General features: G+C 41.9%; 1 protein-coding gene across 2 annotated transcripts in view; it reads right to left on the bottom strand.

The window, feature by feature from the left end:
* The window catches only part of tmem131 (transmembrane protein 131), a 42,374-nt gene that overhangs the window by 4,063 nt on the left and 21,875 nt on the right, over positions 1–16,436 (bottom strand). For both annotated transcript variants that reach the window (XM_082523195.1, XM_082523196.1), the window contains 26 exons: positions 14,086–14,202; positions 13,868–13,990; positions 13,699–13,779; positions 13,257–13,407; positions 13,119–13,175; positions 12,954–13,015; positions 12,758–12,866; positions 12,269–12,377; positions 12,016–12,169; positions 11,500–11,670; positions 11,136–11,246; positions 10,649–10,783; positions 8,820–8,924; positions 8,657–8,743; positions 8,344–8,496; positions 8,178–8,253; positions 6,759–6,873; positions 6,528–6,666; positions 6,234–6,343; positions 6,077–6,149; positions 5,781–5,932; positions 5,553–5,695; positions 4,893–5,079; positions 2,968–3,153; positions 2,074–2,229; positions 45–463 (listed from right to left, as the gene is read on the bottom strand). In XM_082523195.1, the coding sequence (XP_082379321.1) occupies positions 45–463; positions 2,074–2,229; positions 2,968–3,153; positions 4,893–5,079; positions 5,553–5,695; positions 5,781–5,932; positions 6,077–6,149; positions 6,234–6,343; positions 6,528–6,666; positions 6,759–6,873; positions 8,178–8,253; positions 8,344–8,496; positions 8,657–8,743; positions 8,820–8,924; positions 10,649–10,783; positions 11,136–11,246; positions 11,500–11,670; positions 12,016–12,169; positions 12,269–12,377; positions 12,758–12,866; positions 12,954–13,015; positions 13,119–13,175; positions 13,257–13,407; positions 13,699–13,779; positions 13,868–13,990; positions 14,086–14,202 (3,481 nt within the window). The remainder of the gene's footprint in view (positions 1–44; positions 464–2,073; positions 2,230–2,967; positions 3,154–4,892; positions 5,080–5,552; positions 5,696–5,780; positions 5,933–6,076; positions 6,150–6,233; positions 6,344–6,527; positions 6,667–6,758; positions 6,874–8,177; positions 8,254–8,343; positions 8,497–8,656; positions 8,744–8,819; positions 8,925–10,648; positions 10,784–11,135; positions 11,247–11,499; positions 11,671–12,015; positions 12,170–12,268; positions 12,378–12,757; positions 12,867–12,953; positions 13,016–13,118; positions 13,176–13,256; positions 13,408–13,698; positions 13,780–13,867; positions 13,991–14,085; positions 14,203–16,436) is intronic.

Genomic DNA, 16,436 nt, shown 5'->3' with positions numbered 1-16,436 from the left:
CGACCACAGAGAATTTCTCCTCTCATTAAAAGTTGTGTCTGTACCTTTGCTTGGTATGGACTGAGAACTCTGCTCCTGAAGAGTTTCAGGACTGAGCGGCTCTGGACGGTCGAGGTCGTTGTCCATGGCTCCAATGAGGTTGGCGAACTCGTCGTCGGGGCAGATGCCTCTGTGAGGCAGCAACGGGCCGCCTAAGCTTGGACTCTGGAGGTCAGGCTGTTTGGTGCTGCGACCTTTGCGGTTGGTTACCTGGCAGGGAGCTGGAGGGCCTTCGTTGCCAGAGACTGAACTTCCTTTGGTGAGCTGGGAGGAAGGTGGTTGCATAGGTGGGCGGGTGAAGCTGATCCTGGACCTGTTACCCTGGCCGTCGGAGTCTGGCGAGGGACGGCTGCTGTTCTGTCGGCCTCCCCGAGCTGACCCGTTGGTGGATGCGTATAAACCTCTGGAGTTTTGTGGTGGGTCGCTATAGATGAGTGTTCACAAAGAAGTCTGTCAGTAACTCTGTATATGCACATTTATAGTTTTAACATTTAAACTGTCTCTGGGCGTTGATAAAGAGCGTCAAACACGGCGGTTCAAATCTGTGAAGCCCCTGCTCGCTGCAGGGAGAAGCACCTCATCCTCTGAGTGACACACTGAGCACTAAGTGAGCATTAACAGGAACGACGGTGACAGAAGCTTAACTTTCAGGGGAAAAAAGCTTTTCAAAATCTTATTTTGCGGCAAAATCATCAAACCTTCTCGGAGGTTTGACTGCTGAGTCTATAGATTATTTAAAATAATTTCATAATTTCTTGAAATAAATGCTCAAATAGGCTCCCAGAACGCTTTAAAGATGGCTGCCGAGTGAGAAGATTTGCATGTAGAACTATTTGGTCTTGATTTGAATTCTCAGCTGTACTGAGAACAAGCACAAGATAAAAAAAAGTTTATCCGCAACCATAAAGTTTTGCTTTGTGCTCCATCTCAGTGCGCCTCCGATTAAAATTCAAATCGACTGAATGGCCGGCGATAACGGCCAATAAGCTGTTTCAGTGCCAGATATGGTAAAAACTGCAGGAAGCGGTTAGCCACAGGCAAACGGCCATCAGCAACCTTCTTGGCGCGTCAGAGGCAATTAATCCAGTTAAAAAAACAGCAAAAATCTTCAAATGTTTGGACATTTTAATGACTGAAGCCTGAAGTTTAAGGAGTGCCTGATTATAAGGGCCAGATCTGGACTGCAGGTCTAAATTTTGAATGAATGAAAAATGACATTACAGAGAAATGATGCTCATTGGAGTAACTACTCAGTGCACGTTGAGCTGTGGGATTAACATGAATTTATTAATCTGTGAATTCTATAAATTTCAATGATACCTATATGAGGAGAGCTCACATGGACGCATGAATGTGTAGAGCTAAGGATGTTAACAAATGGGAAATGCTGGGGTGCCCATCATGGTCGTGGTTCAAAAATGTATTTTAACTTCAGCTGCCAACTCTACAAGAAAGCAGCTCTTAGTCTATAACACACACACACACACACAAAAAAAAAAAAAGCTTCACGCTCCCGGGGAAGAACAGCTGGAGGTGATGGACAGTCGGTTTCCAGGTTTGGTGAGATCTGAACTATGTGCGAACAGCATCCTAATAAATGACTTCAACATGCTGAAAAGGACTGAAAAGCTGGCTACGGACGCTTGGACGGGCTTAACGTGTCCAGGTGAGAGTCACGCAGGTAAGTGTGCACATGTTCTTTTTGTGGTTAGGAGGCTAGGAGCCAAAAAAAAATTTAGTTTGGTGTGAAAACGACACTAATAATAATAATAATAATAATATTACGTTCACCCTCACATTCAGATGTTTAGAGGTTGGACACTGATCCTGTTTTATCTTTAAAAATTGTTCTAAGTTCTGCACACAAACATTTGAAAGGATAATTTTTATTGTGCGTTTGCTGCACCACTTTTACGTCCTCTTTCATCTCAAAAATCAGTTCTCTTTACCAATATGTGCTCGCACCTTTGAACACACCCGCTTGTGCCACGTGATCGGGCTTTGCCCAGGTTGTCACTGAGCATTTACACTTACTTTGAATCAGTGTGAATTTGCACAATGTCCCTGAGATTGAAGGGTCTCCCAGTCTCCAAGGTGGAGTTGGATTCCACGGACACGCGCCTCTTGAAGGGCTCCCATATGCTCTGAGCCTCCAGGTAGGCCGTGGTGATCACTATCAGAAACATGGAACTGTAACACAAACAAACAGCACACATGAACCGTTTGTCAGATTGAGATCAAGCTTTCTGCTAACTTAGTTTAATCTGTATTCCAAAGCCGTTGCTATACAAGCATAACTGAGGCTTATAAACAATCCCATGCAAACATGTGACCTATCTGCAGAACTAGATTAAGTATCCTACCATTAAACCTGAGTGTAGGGTTACAGCGTGAGCGTGACAAGGCTGCTGCTATAACAACACTTTTTGTTTCAGGGTTTTAAACAAACATCGGGCTCATTAATAAAAGTGCAGCTCTGTCTCCAGGTAAGAGCACCTGTTAGCCTTGAACACCACCCTGTTCCCTTTGGGTGTGTGAAGGTGGAGCTGCATGAATAGCTGAGAGCAGAAATGCGTGCACACAGATCCTCTCTGCTGTTTCCTCATCCTCATCTGTCTTTAGTGAGCATACAGTCTTTGCTGTTACTTTTCTGGCAAGCAAATAAAGTTTTATTTAAATCTAATCCTGCTTTAAAATAAAAAGAGCAATCCCAGTGATAAAGAAAGAAGAGCATTGGTTATGAGCAGGAGAATTAATATTAATATTAAAAGTTACATTAAGGGTAACATAATCTTGATGGCCTAACTGCAGAAATTCAGGTTAAAACCCTGAAGTCAACTCTACAGCTACTCAGTTTTTTGTAATGAATTGATTGTCACATAGAACCGTGTTCTGCATGTTTTGCTTGCGTTGTGCGGCGACACCCACCTCATAACGATAGACACAATGATGTAGAGCTGGAGCTCCCAGGTGGGCCTGGGCAGGGTCTCTGCACATGTGGCTAACATGTGATAGGGCAACGAGGCATTGAGGACAAACACAAATTCTGAGCCGCCGCACGACACCAGCTTCAGCTCCCGGATCACTCGAGAGGAAGTGAAATCGGGTGTAAACCTGACAATAAAGGAGAGAGAGAACACTGAGCAGCCTGTCCTGCGATCCACGTGAAACCTGCTCATGGGAGGAAACACCTGGGAGGTATCTTTATGATTTATGAGCTAATGAGTTATTTATATACACAAAGATATGTACAGTATAAAGATGAAGGGTGTGTCTGGTTTCAATGTTTCTTTGCCTATAATAAGCATCTGAGAGGCTTTTGTCTGAACGTACACGCCTCAGAGGATCCAGCCAAATTTCTCTCTGTGTCCAAATCTTTAAAAGCATCCATTGTGTTTCACCTGACAGTCCTGATCAAAACAAATTATATTTACAGCCCAATATCACAGGTAAACTCTCACCGAGGCAGAAACAAACCAAGGACAGCAAGAAGGTTGCGTACATATAAAAACTACCAAAAATAAAGGCTTGTTATTCAAACTCATCAAATAGGTGGGCAAATCAGACAAATACACCAGTTAGACACGAGATGCATTCAGGTGTGTCAGCACCTGGGTGTTTCTGTGTCTGCACAATAACAACAGCGCCCTGGAAAAGTACAGGAATTCAAACGAAACAAAGCCATGAAAACACATTTATGGAATTCACTCAGCTTATTCTTTTCATATCACTCACTCACACACACACACACTCTTTTTGTGTCCAAGTGCATTGTTCCTATTTGGAATATTCGAGTCATGACTTGCAGGAGTTTATTCTGGAACCCTTTTCACTTTGAATACATTTTCACTTCATTCAAATATATTCTTTTATATTCTGATATCCGTCCGTTTGTACGTTTTCACGGGTGGTGCAACCATAAACAAAACTTATCATAAAGCAAAAAAGGAACAACAGTAAAAATGCTTCGTCATTCAGAGGACCCCCTGAGGTTGAATATGGAAAGATTAATTGCACAATAAAATGCACACCAACGACCCTATAGAAGAGATTTCAAAGTGCTTCTGAAGCAAACTTTTAATGAAGCCTTAATCTTTGAAATTTACAAAAAACAAAAAACCCAACAGGGTTGACCAATCTAGCTTCAACTGTAAACATTATCAAAAACAAAAAGGTTGAAAGCTGATCTATAAAGCAGCTTTAAAGAGAGGGCGACCACAAAGAGCTAGAAATGAGCAGAATAGATTAGCTTTAGCATAAAGTAAGCCTCAAATACGAGTGAAAAAGCTTTATAAACTGTCGTGCCCTAATAAGTTTGATAAGTCATTGTCATAGTGTCTTATATTCCCACTCTTCAGTCTCACTGCTATGTGGGTTTGAGCACTCTTTTCATACACCTGTCAGGGCAGAGTAAAGAAAGGCTACATTTCTGCCTCAGGGCTTCTGCAGCTGTAAATCCTTCTCCAATCACAGCATGGCTCTCCTGGCCACACCGCTGGGCCAGATTCTGACACCTCTTTGTTACATTTTATTTTACAAATTTAGGGAAGCAACATTTCAGTATCACTGACTGTGTTTTTGTAGCATTACTGGAAAAAGTTGAATTAATGCAGGTGTTTCCATTATTGATTCCCCTGCCTGACAAAAGCACTTTTAACTACTCCCCCGTGAAGCTAACTTTCTTCAGACTGGCTAACACCAACAAAGAGAACATTTAAACAGCACTTAAATGAGCTTCTGCGCCTCAGATGGCCATATTAGGGATGGCTCGTGTGGCGAAGGGGGGAATGCACGCACACACGCACAGGAAAACCACTGATGATGGAGGTGTGTGTGTAGCAGTGAGTCCTTACAGTATGACGAGGTCTTTCGAAGCATTTGGCTTGAGTGCAAATTCTTGACAGTTGAGAACTTTGAATCCGAATCCTTCGCAGGCTTGTCCATTGATTTCTGCCGATTTGATGGTGATCGGGAGCAAACCCGTGTTCTCCACTCTGAACGTCCTTTTCAGAGTGAAGTTTGGCTCTTTCACTTTTGTTTCTGAAACAAAAAACAGGGACAATCAAGATTCAACTTAATGTTTCAAAAGAGGAAAAATTAGATAGAACATACTGAAACACACACACACACACACACACACAGTAAATGTACTGGAATAAATCCTGTTAACAGCAGGGCTCACTGCGTGTTTGGATATTTTCATTTAGGAAGTTTAATTAATACATAATGTTGTCTTTTTCTCTGTGATATTTTACATGTCTAATCTGTTTTATTTCATTGCATTTATTGAGCTTTACTTTGCACATCTATGAGTTCTCGTGGATGGGGCTGCCTTTGAAATTGAACACTGGCAGATTTACTGATCTTTAGAAAAATAGACCAGCAGGCCAATTACTAACATAATGAGTACATATTCCTGCCAACAGACAGTTGAACTTAAGATGAACCTCTACAACATGACTGGCTCACATTGATTGGGTGACACCGCTCTCTTGCATCGTTTATAAACTCACTCTCTGTGCAGTCTTTCAACAGAGCTTCAGTCATTTTAAACCTCAGCGAGCTGCCTTGTCCTGGAAGCTTCCCTCCGACCTTCAGGCTCTCTGTCGTGCCTCGTCCGTGAAGTATGATCGTGTCGATCACCGTCAGGTTGTTTCTAAACAGATGCCCCAGTAAAGTGATTCATTTCAATGGAGGAGTGCATTTTTGTTTTAGTTTCTAACATTAAAATGTGGTATTACCTGACTATGAGGAGGGAGGAGACGCTGTGGTTTCCAATGGGAGTAAATCTTATGTTGAAAGACTTGACTTCTCCAGGCAGCAGGAGGAGGTTGTACACAAAGGGCCTGGTTGAGCCTTCTACAAAGCCTGTACTGCTCCTCATTAGCGATGTCTGTCACACAAACGGAGAGACTGTTAGAGACAAACAGCTTCCACATGCTGTCAGATCCACGGACAAGAGGACAGTGATTAGCAGCACAATAAGCAGCCGATTCTCCGATTTCCTGAAAAGCCACCAAATCAACAATGGACTTACTTGATTTCTGTGAACCTGGAACTCAAAGGTGTTTGTGTTTATATTGATGTTGGATAAGTTTCCTAAAGGAAACCTGAAAAAGAAAAGTAGTAAAGAAGACTGTCAGCGTAAGCTGAGGGAAAAAAGAATAAGCGGGAGTTTAGTTGTGACTTCTTACCTGTCGGCCAGTTTTCCAGAAAACACAGAGGGGTTTGGTAAAAGCGCCAAGGGGAGTACTTGGACATAAACAGGGACATCTGCTGGGTTCTGCAAAATCACCTCCTCGTCCTGCGGACAAACGATGTCATGCCTGAGTTTGAAACATGTTTAAAACACGCAAAACCTGTGTGCCGTGGTCCTAAACACCGACTTCTGTCGGTGCTGTGCTTTTTTGGAAATCGAATTTCCCAGAGGAACCCACCCGAGGGATTAATAAAGTTCTATCTAATCTATCTAATGGGCGAGTACTCACAGAGGAGCTGTTGGTGTTGGTCAGGGGGAACGTGATTCTCTGTGAAGAGTTGACCAGCGAGGGCCACGTCAGGTGTGCGGTTATTTTAGCCTGAACGTTTTTCTGGAGATCTGTGTTAACTTCAAAGACAGCTTCGATCCTTTGGTGAGAAAAGAAGTTACATTTTTACTTTATTTTATCCTGGAAAGAACTTTTATTTCATAGTGCGCTTTGAATGCACAACGTGCTTACTTGTGCACAGAGCGCTCCTTGAGCTCTTTCCATCGTCTGAGGAGCTTCTGGTGAAGATCGACATCGGCGTCCCAGATATCCTCCTGTAACGCCAGCCCATGAGGTTTAGCCTCAGCTGTGGAAGGAAAAAAATAAATAATAAATTAACCACTGAATTCTCAACCATGGGCTCAGACTAGATTTATATTTTAGGGATGGGACTCGACCATAAACCCACATCTCTCGAGGATTAGGGATGCCACGTACTGATGATACTGTGAGATTTAAAAATGACACATCGGTATTATCTGTCTGCTATGCATGTATAATAATATCAGAAATAACACTTCAGTTGTTCTTTTTATATATTTCTGAGCCGACTTCACTGCTGTTGTTTACAGACACCTCACTTCTCCTTTCCTTGCTCTCGGTCTCAGTGTGTGCACCTCCTCACATACAGAGTGGAGAGATCAAATAATATTAATGAAGCTGCGATGAAAGAGTCCAAATAAACTAAATAACGAGAGATTGAAGCTGCTGCGGCGGAAAAATCATCGTCTGACCAAAACTTGCAGTCGTTAAAAAAAAAAAAAATGACTGCAAACAAAGAATAGCTTCTTCATGCTGTGTTAGCACTCCTGCAGCTAACTTTTATTAAACACAGAACAATGAAATCAACTGAATTGACAGTATCAGACTCAATATTCAATCCAGAGTAAATCCAAATTTACTCTGAATCCTCCAGTTCTCACTTAGCGACGTTGGGGAAGGAAAAAAAAAAAGTCACTTCAAAATGAGCAGATGTTGCTCCAGATGGAATTCACCCAAAAGGGCTGCAACGAGTTTGTAAAACTGTATTAAACAACAGTTCTATGGCTACTGGTACTGCTCCATCTCTCTTTAAGCAGATAGTTGTTCAAGCCCTGCTGAATACCTGGACCCCATCTTACCCAAAAAACTACCAGCCTGTCTTCCAGACTTCCATTTCTTTTAAAAGTCTGGGAAAAAGTCTTTCTTCATTAACAGAATCCACTGATAAAAGTTTGCAATGATCTGCTCGGGCTCTGGGGACTGTGCCATCCTCATCCTCCTTGGCTTCACTGCTGCATTTAACAGCACTGACCACAACGCGTGCACATCAGTGCTGGCATCTGCACTACGCTGGTTCATCTTATACCTGAATAATAGATCCTTCTCTATGTTTACTGTAAACTATTCTTCTTCACCAGCAGCACTGTGCTGGTGTAGGGTTCTATCTTAGGTCCCATCCTGTTCTCTCTATACATACTTCCTCTGGATCAAATCATCAGTAAACATCAAAATTTGAGACACTAAAAGGATCCCACCTCCTCACAGAGGCATAAGTCCGGTCTAAAGGGTTTGTTGTTAAAAACACCGACGTGCACACAAACACAGAGTTTAATAACAACTAAAACTTACATTTAAGCACAAATGGCAGGCCCACATAACAGTGATCACCACACTGCAAGCCGGCGTCAAAATAAATGTTTGCCACCTGTAAAACAAGTAATAAAAATACGTTTGTGTCTCAAAAGAAAGCGTGACCCACTTTTTGTGTTGTTGAGGACTGGGAGGATTTTTGTACCTTAGACTTCCGTCTGGGCTCCAGCTCGTCTTTGCTGTTGCGGAGACGTTTGTAATAAAATCGGATGTCTTCTGTCAGGGAGCGGATCTGCTGCAGTCTCACTTTCTGTGTGAAGGAGCTCTGTATGCTAAAGCTTTGGTGAACTACCTTCCCCTAAAGAAGAAGACATGTAACTCAATCCAACACCTCAGGCATTAAACAGGAAGCTGGCTGCTTCTTCTTTTCTTTTCTTTTTTTTTTTTTTAACTTAAACACTCATCTTCTGCATGCTGCCAGCACATGATGGCTGTGAAATCAATTTTGTGTTACTTACTGGAAATGAAGGTGGCAAAATGATGTGTTTGGGAGAGCTGTTTAATGTGCCCACTGCGACGACAGCTTTCACCGGGATGGTTAATATCTGAGGCCAAAAACAACACCAGGTTATGCTTTTATGTTGAAGAAACTGCCTGAAAACTACACACCAGCCAGCCTACCTCATAATCTGTGGTGAGGTGTACAGCCCCGTCGTACGTGCCCTCCAGAGCTTTGGCCACTAGTGTCACTCTGAATGCTGCGTAATATCCAGATGCTAATATAACCTGTGAAAACAAAAAGGTTTTCTGTCTCTCAACACTTTGTGAACAAGCTACAGTTTCTCTAAAGTCCGTCCCCTCTTGTTTTGTTTTCTTTGCACACATCATCAAATTGCTTGGAATAACAATGTTTTATCTCCGATCTTGACACTGTGGTTGAAGAGCTTCCACATCCGAGACAGCAAAACACACAGGCAGTAAATTTCTTTCACAGGTTTCATAGCCTTCCCTTTAAAAAGGAAATGAATACTGAAATGGTTCTCTAAAAGCCAAAAACAATCAAGAACATAGTTTCAATTTGGATTTAAGATGATTAAAATGTTTAAAACCAAACAACCAAATGACAGAAAAGATTATCTGAGTAAGAAGACCTCTTAGATTCAAAATGAGATGCTGCTTAGAAGGAAAAAGCTTGAAATCAAAGAACAAACAAAACTTAATTATTTGATTTTTTGTGACATGCATACTACTTGAACAATATGATGCATGTCACAGTTTATTATTTTATTTTCATACTTTCCAAACTCTTTTCCCCCTTGAGAGGTTTCTTTTTTTTATCATTTTGTTTCATTTTCTGATTTGTTTAGCTGTACGACACTGTGGTTCACGGAGCTTTTAGATAAATTGACTTGAGGGAATCTCTGAGTGCTTCAAACGGTAGCTAGAATGGCTTTCAGGGCCTACTTTACAAGCTCAGCTGGTCTGACAGCCTCAGTAATATGAGAAGATGCTTCTTCATTAATCAGCAGTGGTTCTGCCAACTTCTGCTCAGCGTCTCTCATTTCTACTTTTAAACAACTTCCTGTTTTGTTGTGATCTCTGAAGTACTCACAGTAGTGTGAATTACTAAAAACAACATTAACTCAGCCAGGCAGCAGCCTGATCTGTGTTACAAACCTCATTCCAGATAAAATCGGTACAAAGAGAGAAACCTCTCAACTTAAAGCGCAACTGCAGCAGTTTAATGCCTGTGACACAGGAACAGAAACAAGCGGCAGTGCGCTGTGTGTTTGATCGGTTTCCTGATAACTCTCTGGAGAAAACCTGAAATAGTGCATTTTGGGTAAACTTTCAAGTTTCACATCACCCTGTGGACGAGGTGGGACCTCAAATTACTTGCTAAAAATACAAAAATCTTTTGTACTTGAGGTTTTATAATGCAAAGAGGTAAAATTCTGCATTTTGCATTCATTAAATATACTAAGGTTAATGTATGAATGTGAGTCAGCCGTTTGTGAGGATGGGGGGGGCACTGACTGGAGGACACCAGGCCCAGCTAAGCTGCATCTTCTTTAAGCCTTCATAGTGCATTTATGGTCAGCATTGAAAAACAGAACCGGGAGCTTCAGATTAATGAAATACTTTTGCTTATGTTAATTATTAGAGCCAAAAAAGTCCAAATTGTAAACTGCGCAAAACAGTTATTTGTTATTTATTAACCTTTTCATGTGAGATTCATGCTTTTTCTCAAAAAAAAAACATGAACATAGATATTTATAAGCTGTCACAATTTTTAAGTTTAAATTTTCACAATTAAATACAGAAGTGGTGACCTTGTTCATGTGTCTCACGAGAAACTCCCGTCCTCACAAACTACAGCCACAAAAGTTGAAGTGAAACTCATGTCGTAGGATTTCACTGGACTGATTGCATCAGACTGAAGCTTGCTCTGCTCACTCTAGCTTCCTGTGGGGATTAGCGTGATGGCGTTCGGGCTGTGGAGGTCTCACCGTTTTATGATGGGAGGCTGAGGTGTTCTGCAGCTCTTCCAGGTGACCCTGGGCCACCGTTGTGTTCCCTTTTTCGGTCTTCAGCAGCTCCATGGAGAGACTGTCTCCTGTGACCAACCAGGACTTAATCTCCAGCTGGAGGACAGAAAAGAACAAAGTGGCGCTTTTTCACTTTTGCCAAGCAGCATTAAACTTTACATGGTTTACACTGTGGAAACAACCTAACAGCCTAACCCTAACCAGCATCCGTTCATCTACAGTGGAGTTTTTAACCAACAAACCGCAACCAGGTTTATCTGAAGATAAGGACACGACAGCTAACTCAGTTTTACTCAGCACTTTGCAATCTTATGAAATTGAGCACGTCCATGGGGGAAAAGCTTTAGAAGCCTAACGACACATAAAGGCCTGAAACTTTCATCCCGAGATGCCGAGCTATGACAATTTACAATCGATCACTCCAATATCAACTTGTACGGCTTCTCACCTCTATGGGGTTACTGTTGACCACTACAAATATGATGCTGCTGGTGTCTGTTGCACTGCGGACACCAAAGTCCAGCAGGTTCTCCTTCAGACTGGGAGGCAGAACCAGAGGCTGTAAAAACAGGCAGTAAAAACAGCATGTTACACACTCTAAAGTAGATTTAAGTACCAGATTCAACAGCGATGTATTATGAAGCTATAATGCAGTCTGGTATTAGTGAACCAAACCACTGAGAGGCAAGAGCATCTATAACTAGTACAGGAGCTTTCAGTGGATATTATTTTATTGTTTAAGAGTAAACAATTGTATTTACAATGATAGACCGAGTTCGCCCGTCTGCACCCACTTCATGTTCACTGCGTACCTCCAAGAAGCCGGTGTAAGCCCGAACAGGCAGGTGAAACTTTGATGCGTTTGTGATGAGCAGGATGTTGCTGTCTATGTGGATTGATGGTCGAACCGGTCGGAAGAGGAGGGAGAAGATGTAACGCGACTCGTGTGGGGGGATGAGGATGGGCGTGCTGAAGTTCTGCACCTAAAACAGAAAGAAAAACATAAATAAATGAAAGCGATGTCAGCGCGATGCTGGAAGATCAGACTTCACAGTCGGGTTGACCTTGGATGGGTCGTTCCAGAGAAATCAGTGAGTATCTCCAACCCGAGACCCGACAAGCAGGTGATTGTTTTACTACAATAAACAATGATAAATTCCATGAGAGCATATGCACAATGCACTTAGAGGCTGTAACGTGGAAAATATTCATATTACGAGGGTAACATTTTACATGTCTATTCTAATTATTTTACCCAAAAAGATTCAGTTGAACTTTTCTCAGCTTTGACTGTTTTACGTTTCTTTGTTTAATGCATTTCTGCTCACATTAAACATTGTTTTGGCCTCTTCGGGGAGGGACACGTTGTGTATCCGGATTGCGAAGCTGAAGGCATTCGTGAGGAAGATGGGTCTGTCCACCGGGTCCACGGGGCTGTCCCTGATGTGGAACAATGTGGCTGTGTGGTCAAAGCCCAGGTAGCTGCCACAAGAGGAAGCACACACACAGCAGTGAAGCTTCAAATTAACTCTTACAGCAACATTTTCATTTGTCTCCTTGTTCATCCTCAGAAAAACTTACCCGTCTAAAACCTCTGCTTGGTATGGGATTTCAAGCTTGGAATAACTCTTCTCTTTTGCTTTAACTGTTATTTTTCCAGATAACTGATATGGTCTTCTGGCTTTTGAGGCTACAGGGGAAAAAAAAAAAGATTCAGAGAGCAGATAAGACACTGCAAAACACATCAAAGGGCCTGCAGGAGGAAGCTGCGCAATAGAAAGGAAGGAAATGGAAGGAACTTCTAAAAACTAAGTCAAAGGAGAACAACTGAAGCTTTTGATTATTTATACAGATGTGTATCTTGAAGGTGACGTTATGTTACTTAACATAACTTTATAAAGAAAGCTGCCAAAGAAGCATCATGTTCATGAGTTTCCTCAGGAGGAAAAAACAGCTGATTCAGCTGAACTCTTATGAATGACCACGTTCACAGGTCAGTGTTAGAGACGGTGACAAGTTCAGCTTCCTGTGACCTGTCAAGTAAGAGAACTGAAGTAAAACTCAACTTACCATCAAAACTAATACTTGCGACTTTGGTATATCTGTTCTCTCCAGCTTTGAGTGTAACTGCTTTGAAGTCTATTGTGACGGCTTCATTTGACGGTGTTGTACGTACACTCTGAAAAGCAGCATGAATACAGTCATGGATTCTTACAGCCTTGAGATACTTGTTGTGTTCATGCTTTATTTTGCTTTGGATACGCACCGTAATGGGAACATCTTTTGTCCCTGAATTTAAAAGGTGTAGATTCAGCAGCTTTGGACGATCTGCAACACGAGGAAGTAGGAGGCAGAGATCAGAGGGAGGAGTCGGGAGGTTGGTTTGAAAAAGAAAATACTGATAGATGTCGTTTCTTTAAGGAAAGCAAACCTTGTGATCTGAGTGTGCCAAAGTCAAGCATCTCTGTGGAGGAGTATATACCAGGGGCTGCAAACAATGAGTGAAACACGAGTGTTAGAAGGGAATAATGATTAAAAAGAACTGTCGCACAAAGGTTTAGCAGCACACCTGATGTGACCTCCACCTCTACGGGGAGGATGATGAACTGGTCCTCATTGGGAGCATTGGTTTTGATTCTGATGAAAGCCGTGTGGTTGTCCACATCTCTGGACGAGAAGCTGGCTCTCATCACCCCTTTTGTCTCAAATGGGGGAATCTCCTGGAGGAGGGGAGGGTTGGTCAGCGTCAGTGGGACCGCCTACTGTCCTTTAAAAACCTCACTTTGCTCTTATTCCCATTTTACTCTAATCTGTATGATTCATGGGTCAAAATAATCCTTTAGCTACTCTCGCTTTAAGACAACTTTTGCCTGATTGGCTTTAACAGCGTGTGGGTGGGGTTTCCCACATCACTAACAGCATACAATGACCTCATTGTTGGAAACACCGGCCATGTTTAATGTGAACAAGCACAACAGGTCCATAGCTTTAAAATCAAAAGGAGGACTCACCCATAATTTTATAGTGCCTCCTTGTTGGCCTGTGGGAAGCTCCAGATGCAAATCCCCACCACTGGAGTACATCTCAACCACCTGAAGCAAAGACAAGAAGCAGACCAAATCAATCATCAAAGAAAATGTGCAAATAAAATAAACAAAGGGTACAATGTGTCCGTATTACCTGCAGTGGTTCACTGTACGGGTTGTGGATGTTTATAAGAGGTGAGAAGCTGCTGTTTACTGGGACTCGGGCCCCAATGAAGGGTCGCAGTCTGTAGGGGTTTGGTATACCAACCCCGAAAACCTTCAGTTTCAAAGACAGATACGCAACATTAATCACATGTTTCACACAAAAAAAATGAGAGAGAGAAAAAAAAAGGTGTGCCACTTCATTTGTACCTGGTATGTAAACACTCCATGATGTGATGTATTAATAAATAAAGTATTTTCTACATTCCCAACTACTCGAGCAAGAAATACCACATCAAATGATGTGTTCCCTCCTGGTGGTATTATCTGTTGGAAAAAAAAGAGACATTATAAAAGACATTAATAAAGAGACGCCAAAGAATACAAATCTGTAAAAGAATTAACCCCCCCCCTTGTTACATTTGGCTAATTGATGATGATTCTGTACGCTCAGTTTTTATGCTCTAGCACAGGGGTGTCGAATTCCAGGCCTCGAGGGCCGATGTCCCTGCAGGTTTTAGATCTCACCCTGGGTCAGCATGCCTGACTCAAATGATTAGTTCATTACCAGGCCTCTGGAGAACTTCAAGACATGTTGAGGAGGTCATTTAGCCATTTAAATCAGCTGTGTTGGATCAAGGAGACATCTAAAACCTGCAGGACATCAGCCCTCGAGGCCTGCAGTTCGACACCTGTGCCCTAAGCCTGCAGAGGTATGTAGGTGTAGGTGAATAAAGCCTGATAACTGGTTAGTGGACCATCCTTAAAGAAAAATCCCCCCCCCAACCACACACAGGTCAGGACAGAAGAGAAAATACTTCATATGAATATGGCCATGGATCTGTGTCTACTATTTTCTAAATTATCAGATGCAGGCATTTATTTCACTTATAAAAAAAAGAATATTTTTAAAGACTGAAAGTCGACTGAACACCAGCTTATTACAGATCTGTCACATCTACCAGAGTTCGTGGATTTGAACATATTTCAGCACTTTGTGTGTCATGTTTGTATTCATCTGTTCATCATGTGGCCCTTCACTTCAGTAGCTAAGCCACTCTGACCCTGAAGGATAACGTCACCAACTCCAGCTCTAAAAAGAGAACCCAAACAGATCCCATAAGGTTATTCACATGCACTGACCAACAAACTTCTAACCTCACAGATATCAACGCCCACTTCCACACCACCTGATCGTAAAAAGGTCCAGTGCTATGAAAACATCACAGCTCCATGGTAACTTTAGCATTTTGGTGGGGACGGTTTTTCAGTGGGCGATTGCTCAGGGGGATTTCTGAGGTGGATTCCATCCTGCTGCATTTATAACAACATGAGTAATCCACAGCATGAGCTGCCTTTAAAAAAAAGAGGAATAAATTATCTATGTTTGTATACTAAAACCATTCTCAAATATACTCGTATAGACTTCAGCCAAAGCAGAATCTCCTGCTGTTGGAGGTTAAATGTTAATAAAGGGGTGTTAGATGATACGTAATAGGTTAAATAATAAAAGCCCGATCAGAGATTAATCCAAAACGTGCACTTTAAAATGTGCATTATTCGTTTATTATGTGATCAAGTTTTTAACTCTGAACCTTCATCAAACAGGAATTAAGCAGACTTAACAATTTAAAGCTTTTTGTGCAGAACAATCTCTGAACATTGTGCAAAAGGGAAGAAGCTGACTGTGTAGTGGCCTATGGCCATGGAGGGATACCAGATGAAGAGGTATTCAGATTAGGACATTACCCAGATCGTCTTTTCAGTCTACAAACCTTTTTCTGGTTTTGGTGTGTGTAAAAAAATTAGCTAATATACCACTAACCTAATGTTAGTAGGATGTGAAGAGGAAAAACAAAATTTGAGTCCAAAATCCAAAGGTATCCATTCACGTGCAACGAAAAACAGTAACAAATGATTGGTGTTGATCGCCTGACTAACAATTCAACTCTTCCTCAAAACAAATAAATAATAATATGATGTTCTGTTCATTTTTTTTTTTTTTTAAACTGTAACTTCCTCTGTGCCGCGTTCAAAGAGACAATACTAAGAAAACAAAAGTGAGGGTGATGAAATATAGGATTTTGAAAAAATGTACTCTACAATATATTCAAGTGATAAAGGCACAGGTAGAAAGTATTACCGCATACCTTAAAGCAGAGACTCATGAGGTTGGGACCTTCTGGCATTCTCTTGTTAGTACAACCATAACTAAGATTCAAAGCACATGCTGAACTACAGCATGTGATCAGAGGAGGGATCCCCAAACATATCTGCTACAGCAGCACATACAGGCTAACCGCATACAAGCTCGTGTGAAGTTTGTAATGGTGCAGTTGTCCTCCTAAGCTGTCAGATTTCACGTTTAATAGCACAGTTCCCAGCAAGCTCTAACAGAAGAGTTTGCCTTTATCTCAAAAACGTAAAGACTCGCTGATCTCAGTTCACATGTCGTTTCTTGAGGGAAACATAAAGCATAAAGTTTACGCTGCACTATTCTGGTTTGTACATTTGTCGCCCTCTCATCAGACCTGCTCGTCTCCGACCTGCTGATGTGCGCT

The sequence above is a fragment of the Aulonocara stuartgranti genome, assembly GCF_965226115.1.
Source record: "Aulonocara stuartgranti genome assembly, chromosome: 23".
Classification (NCBI taxonomy): domain Eukaryota; kingdom Metazoa; phylum Chordata; class Actinopteri; order Cichliformes; family Cichlidae; genus Aulonocara; species Aulonocara stuartgranti.
This window is presented reverse-complemented; position numbering and strand designations above follow the sequence as displayed.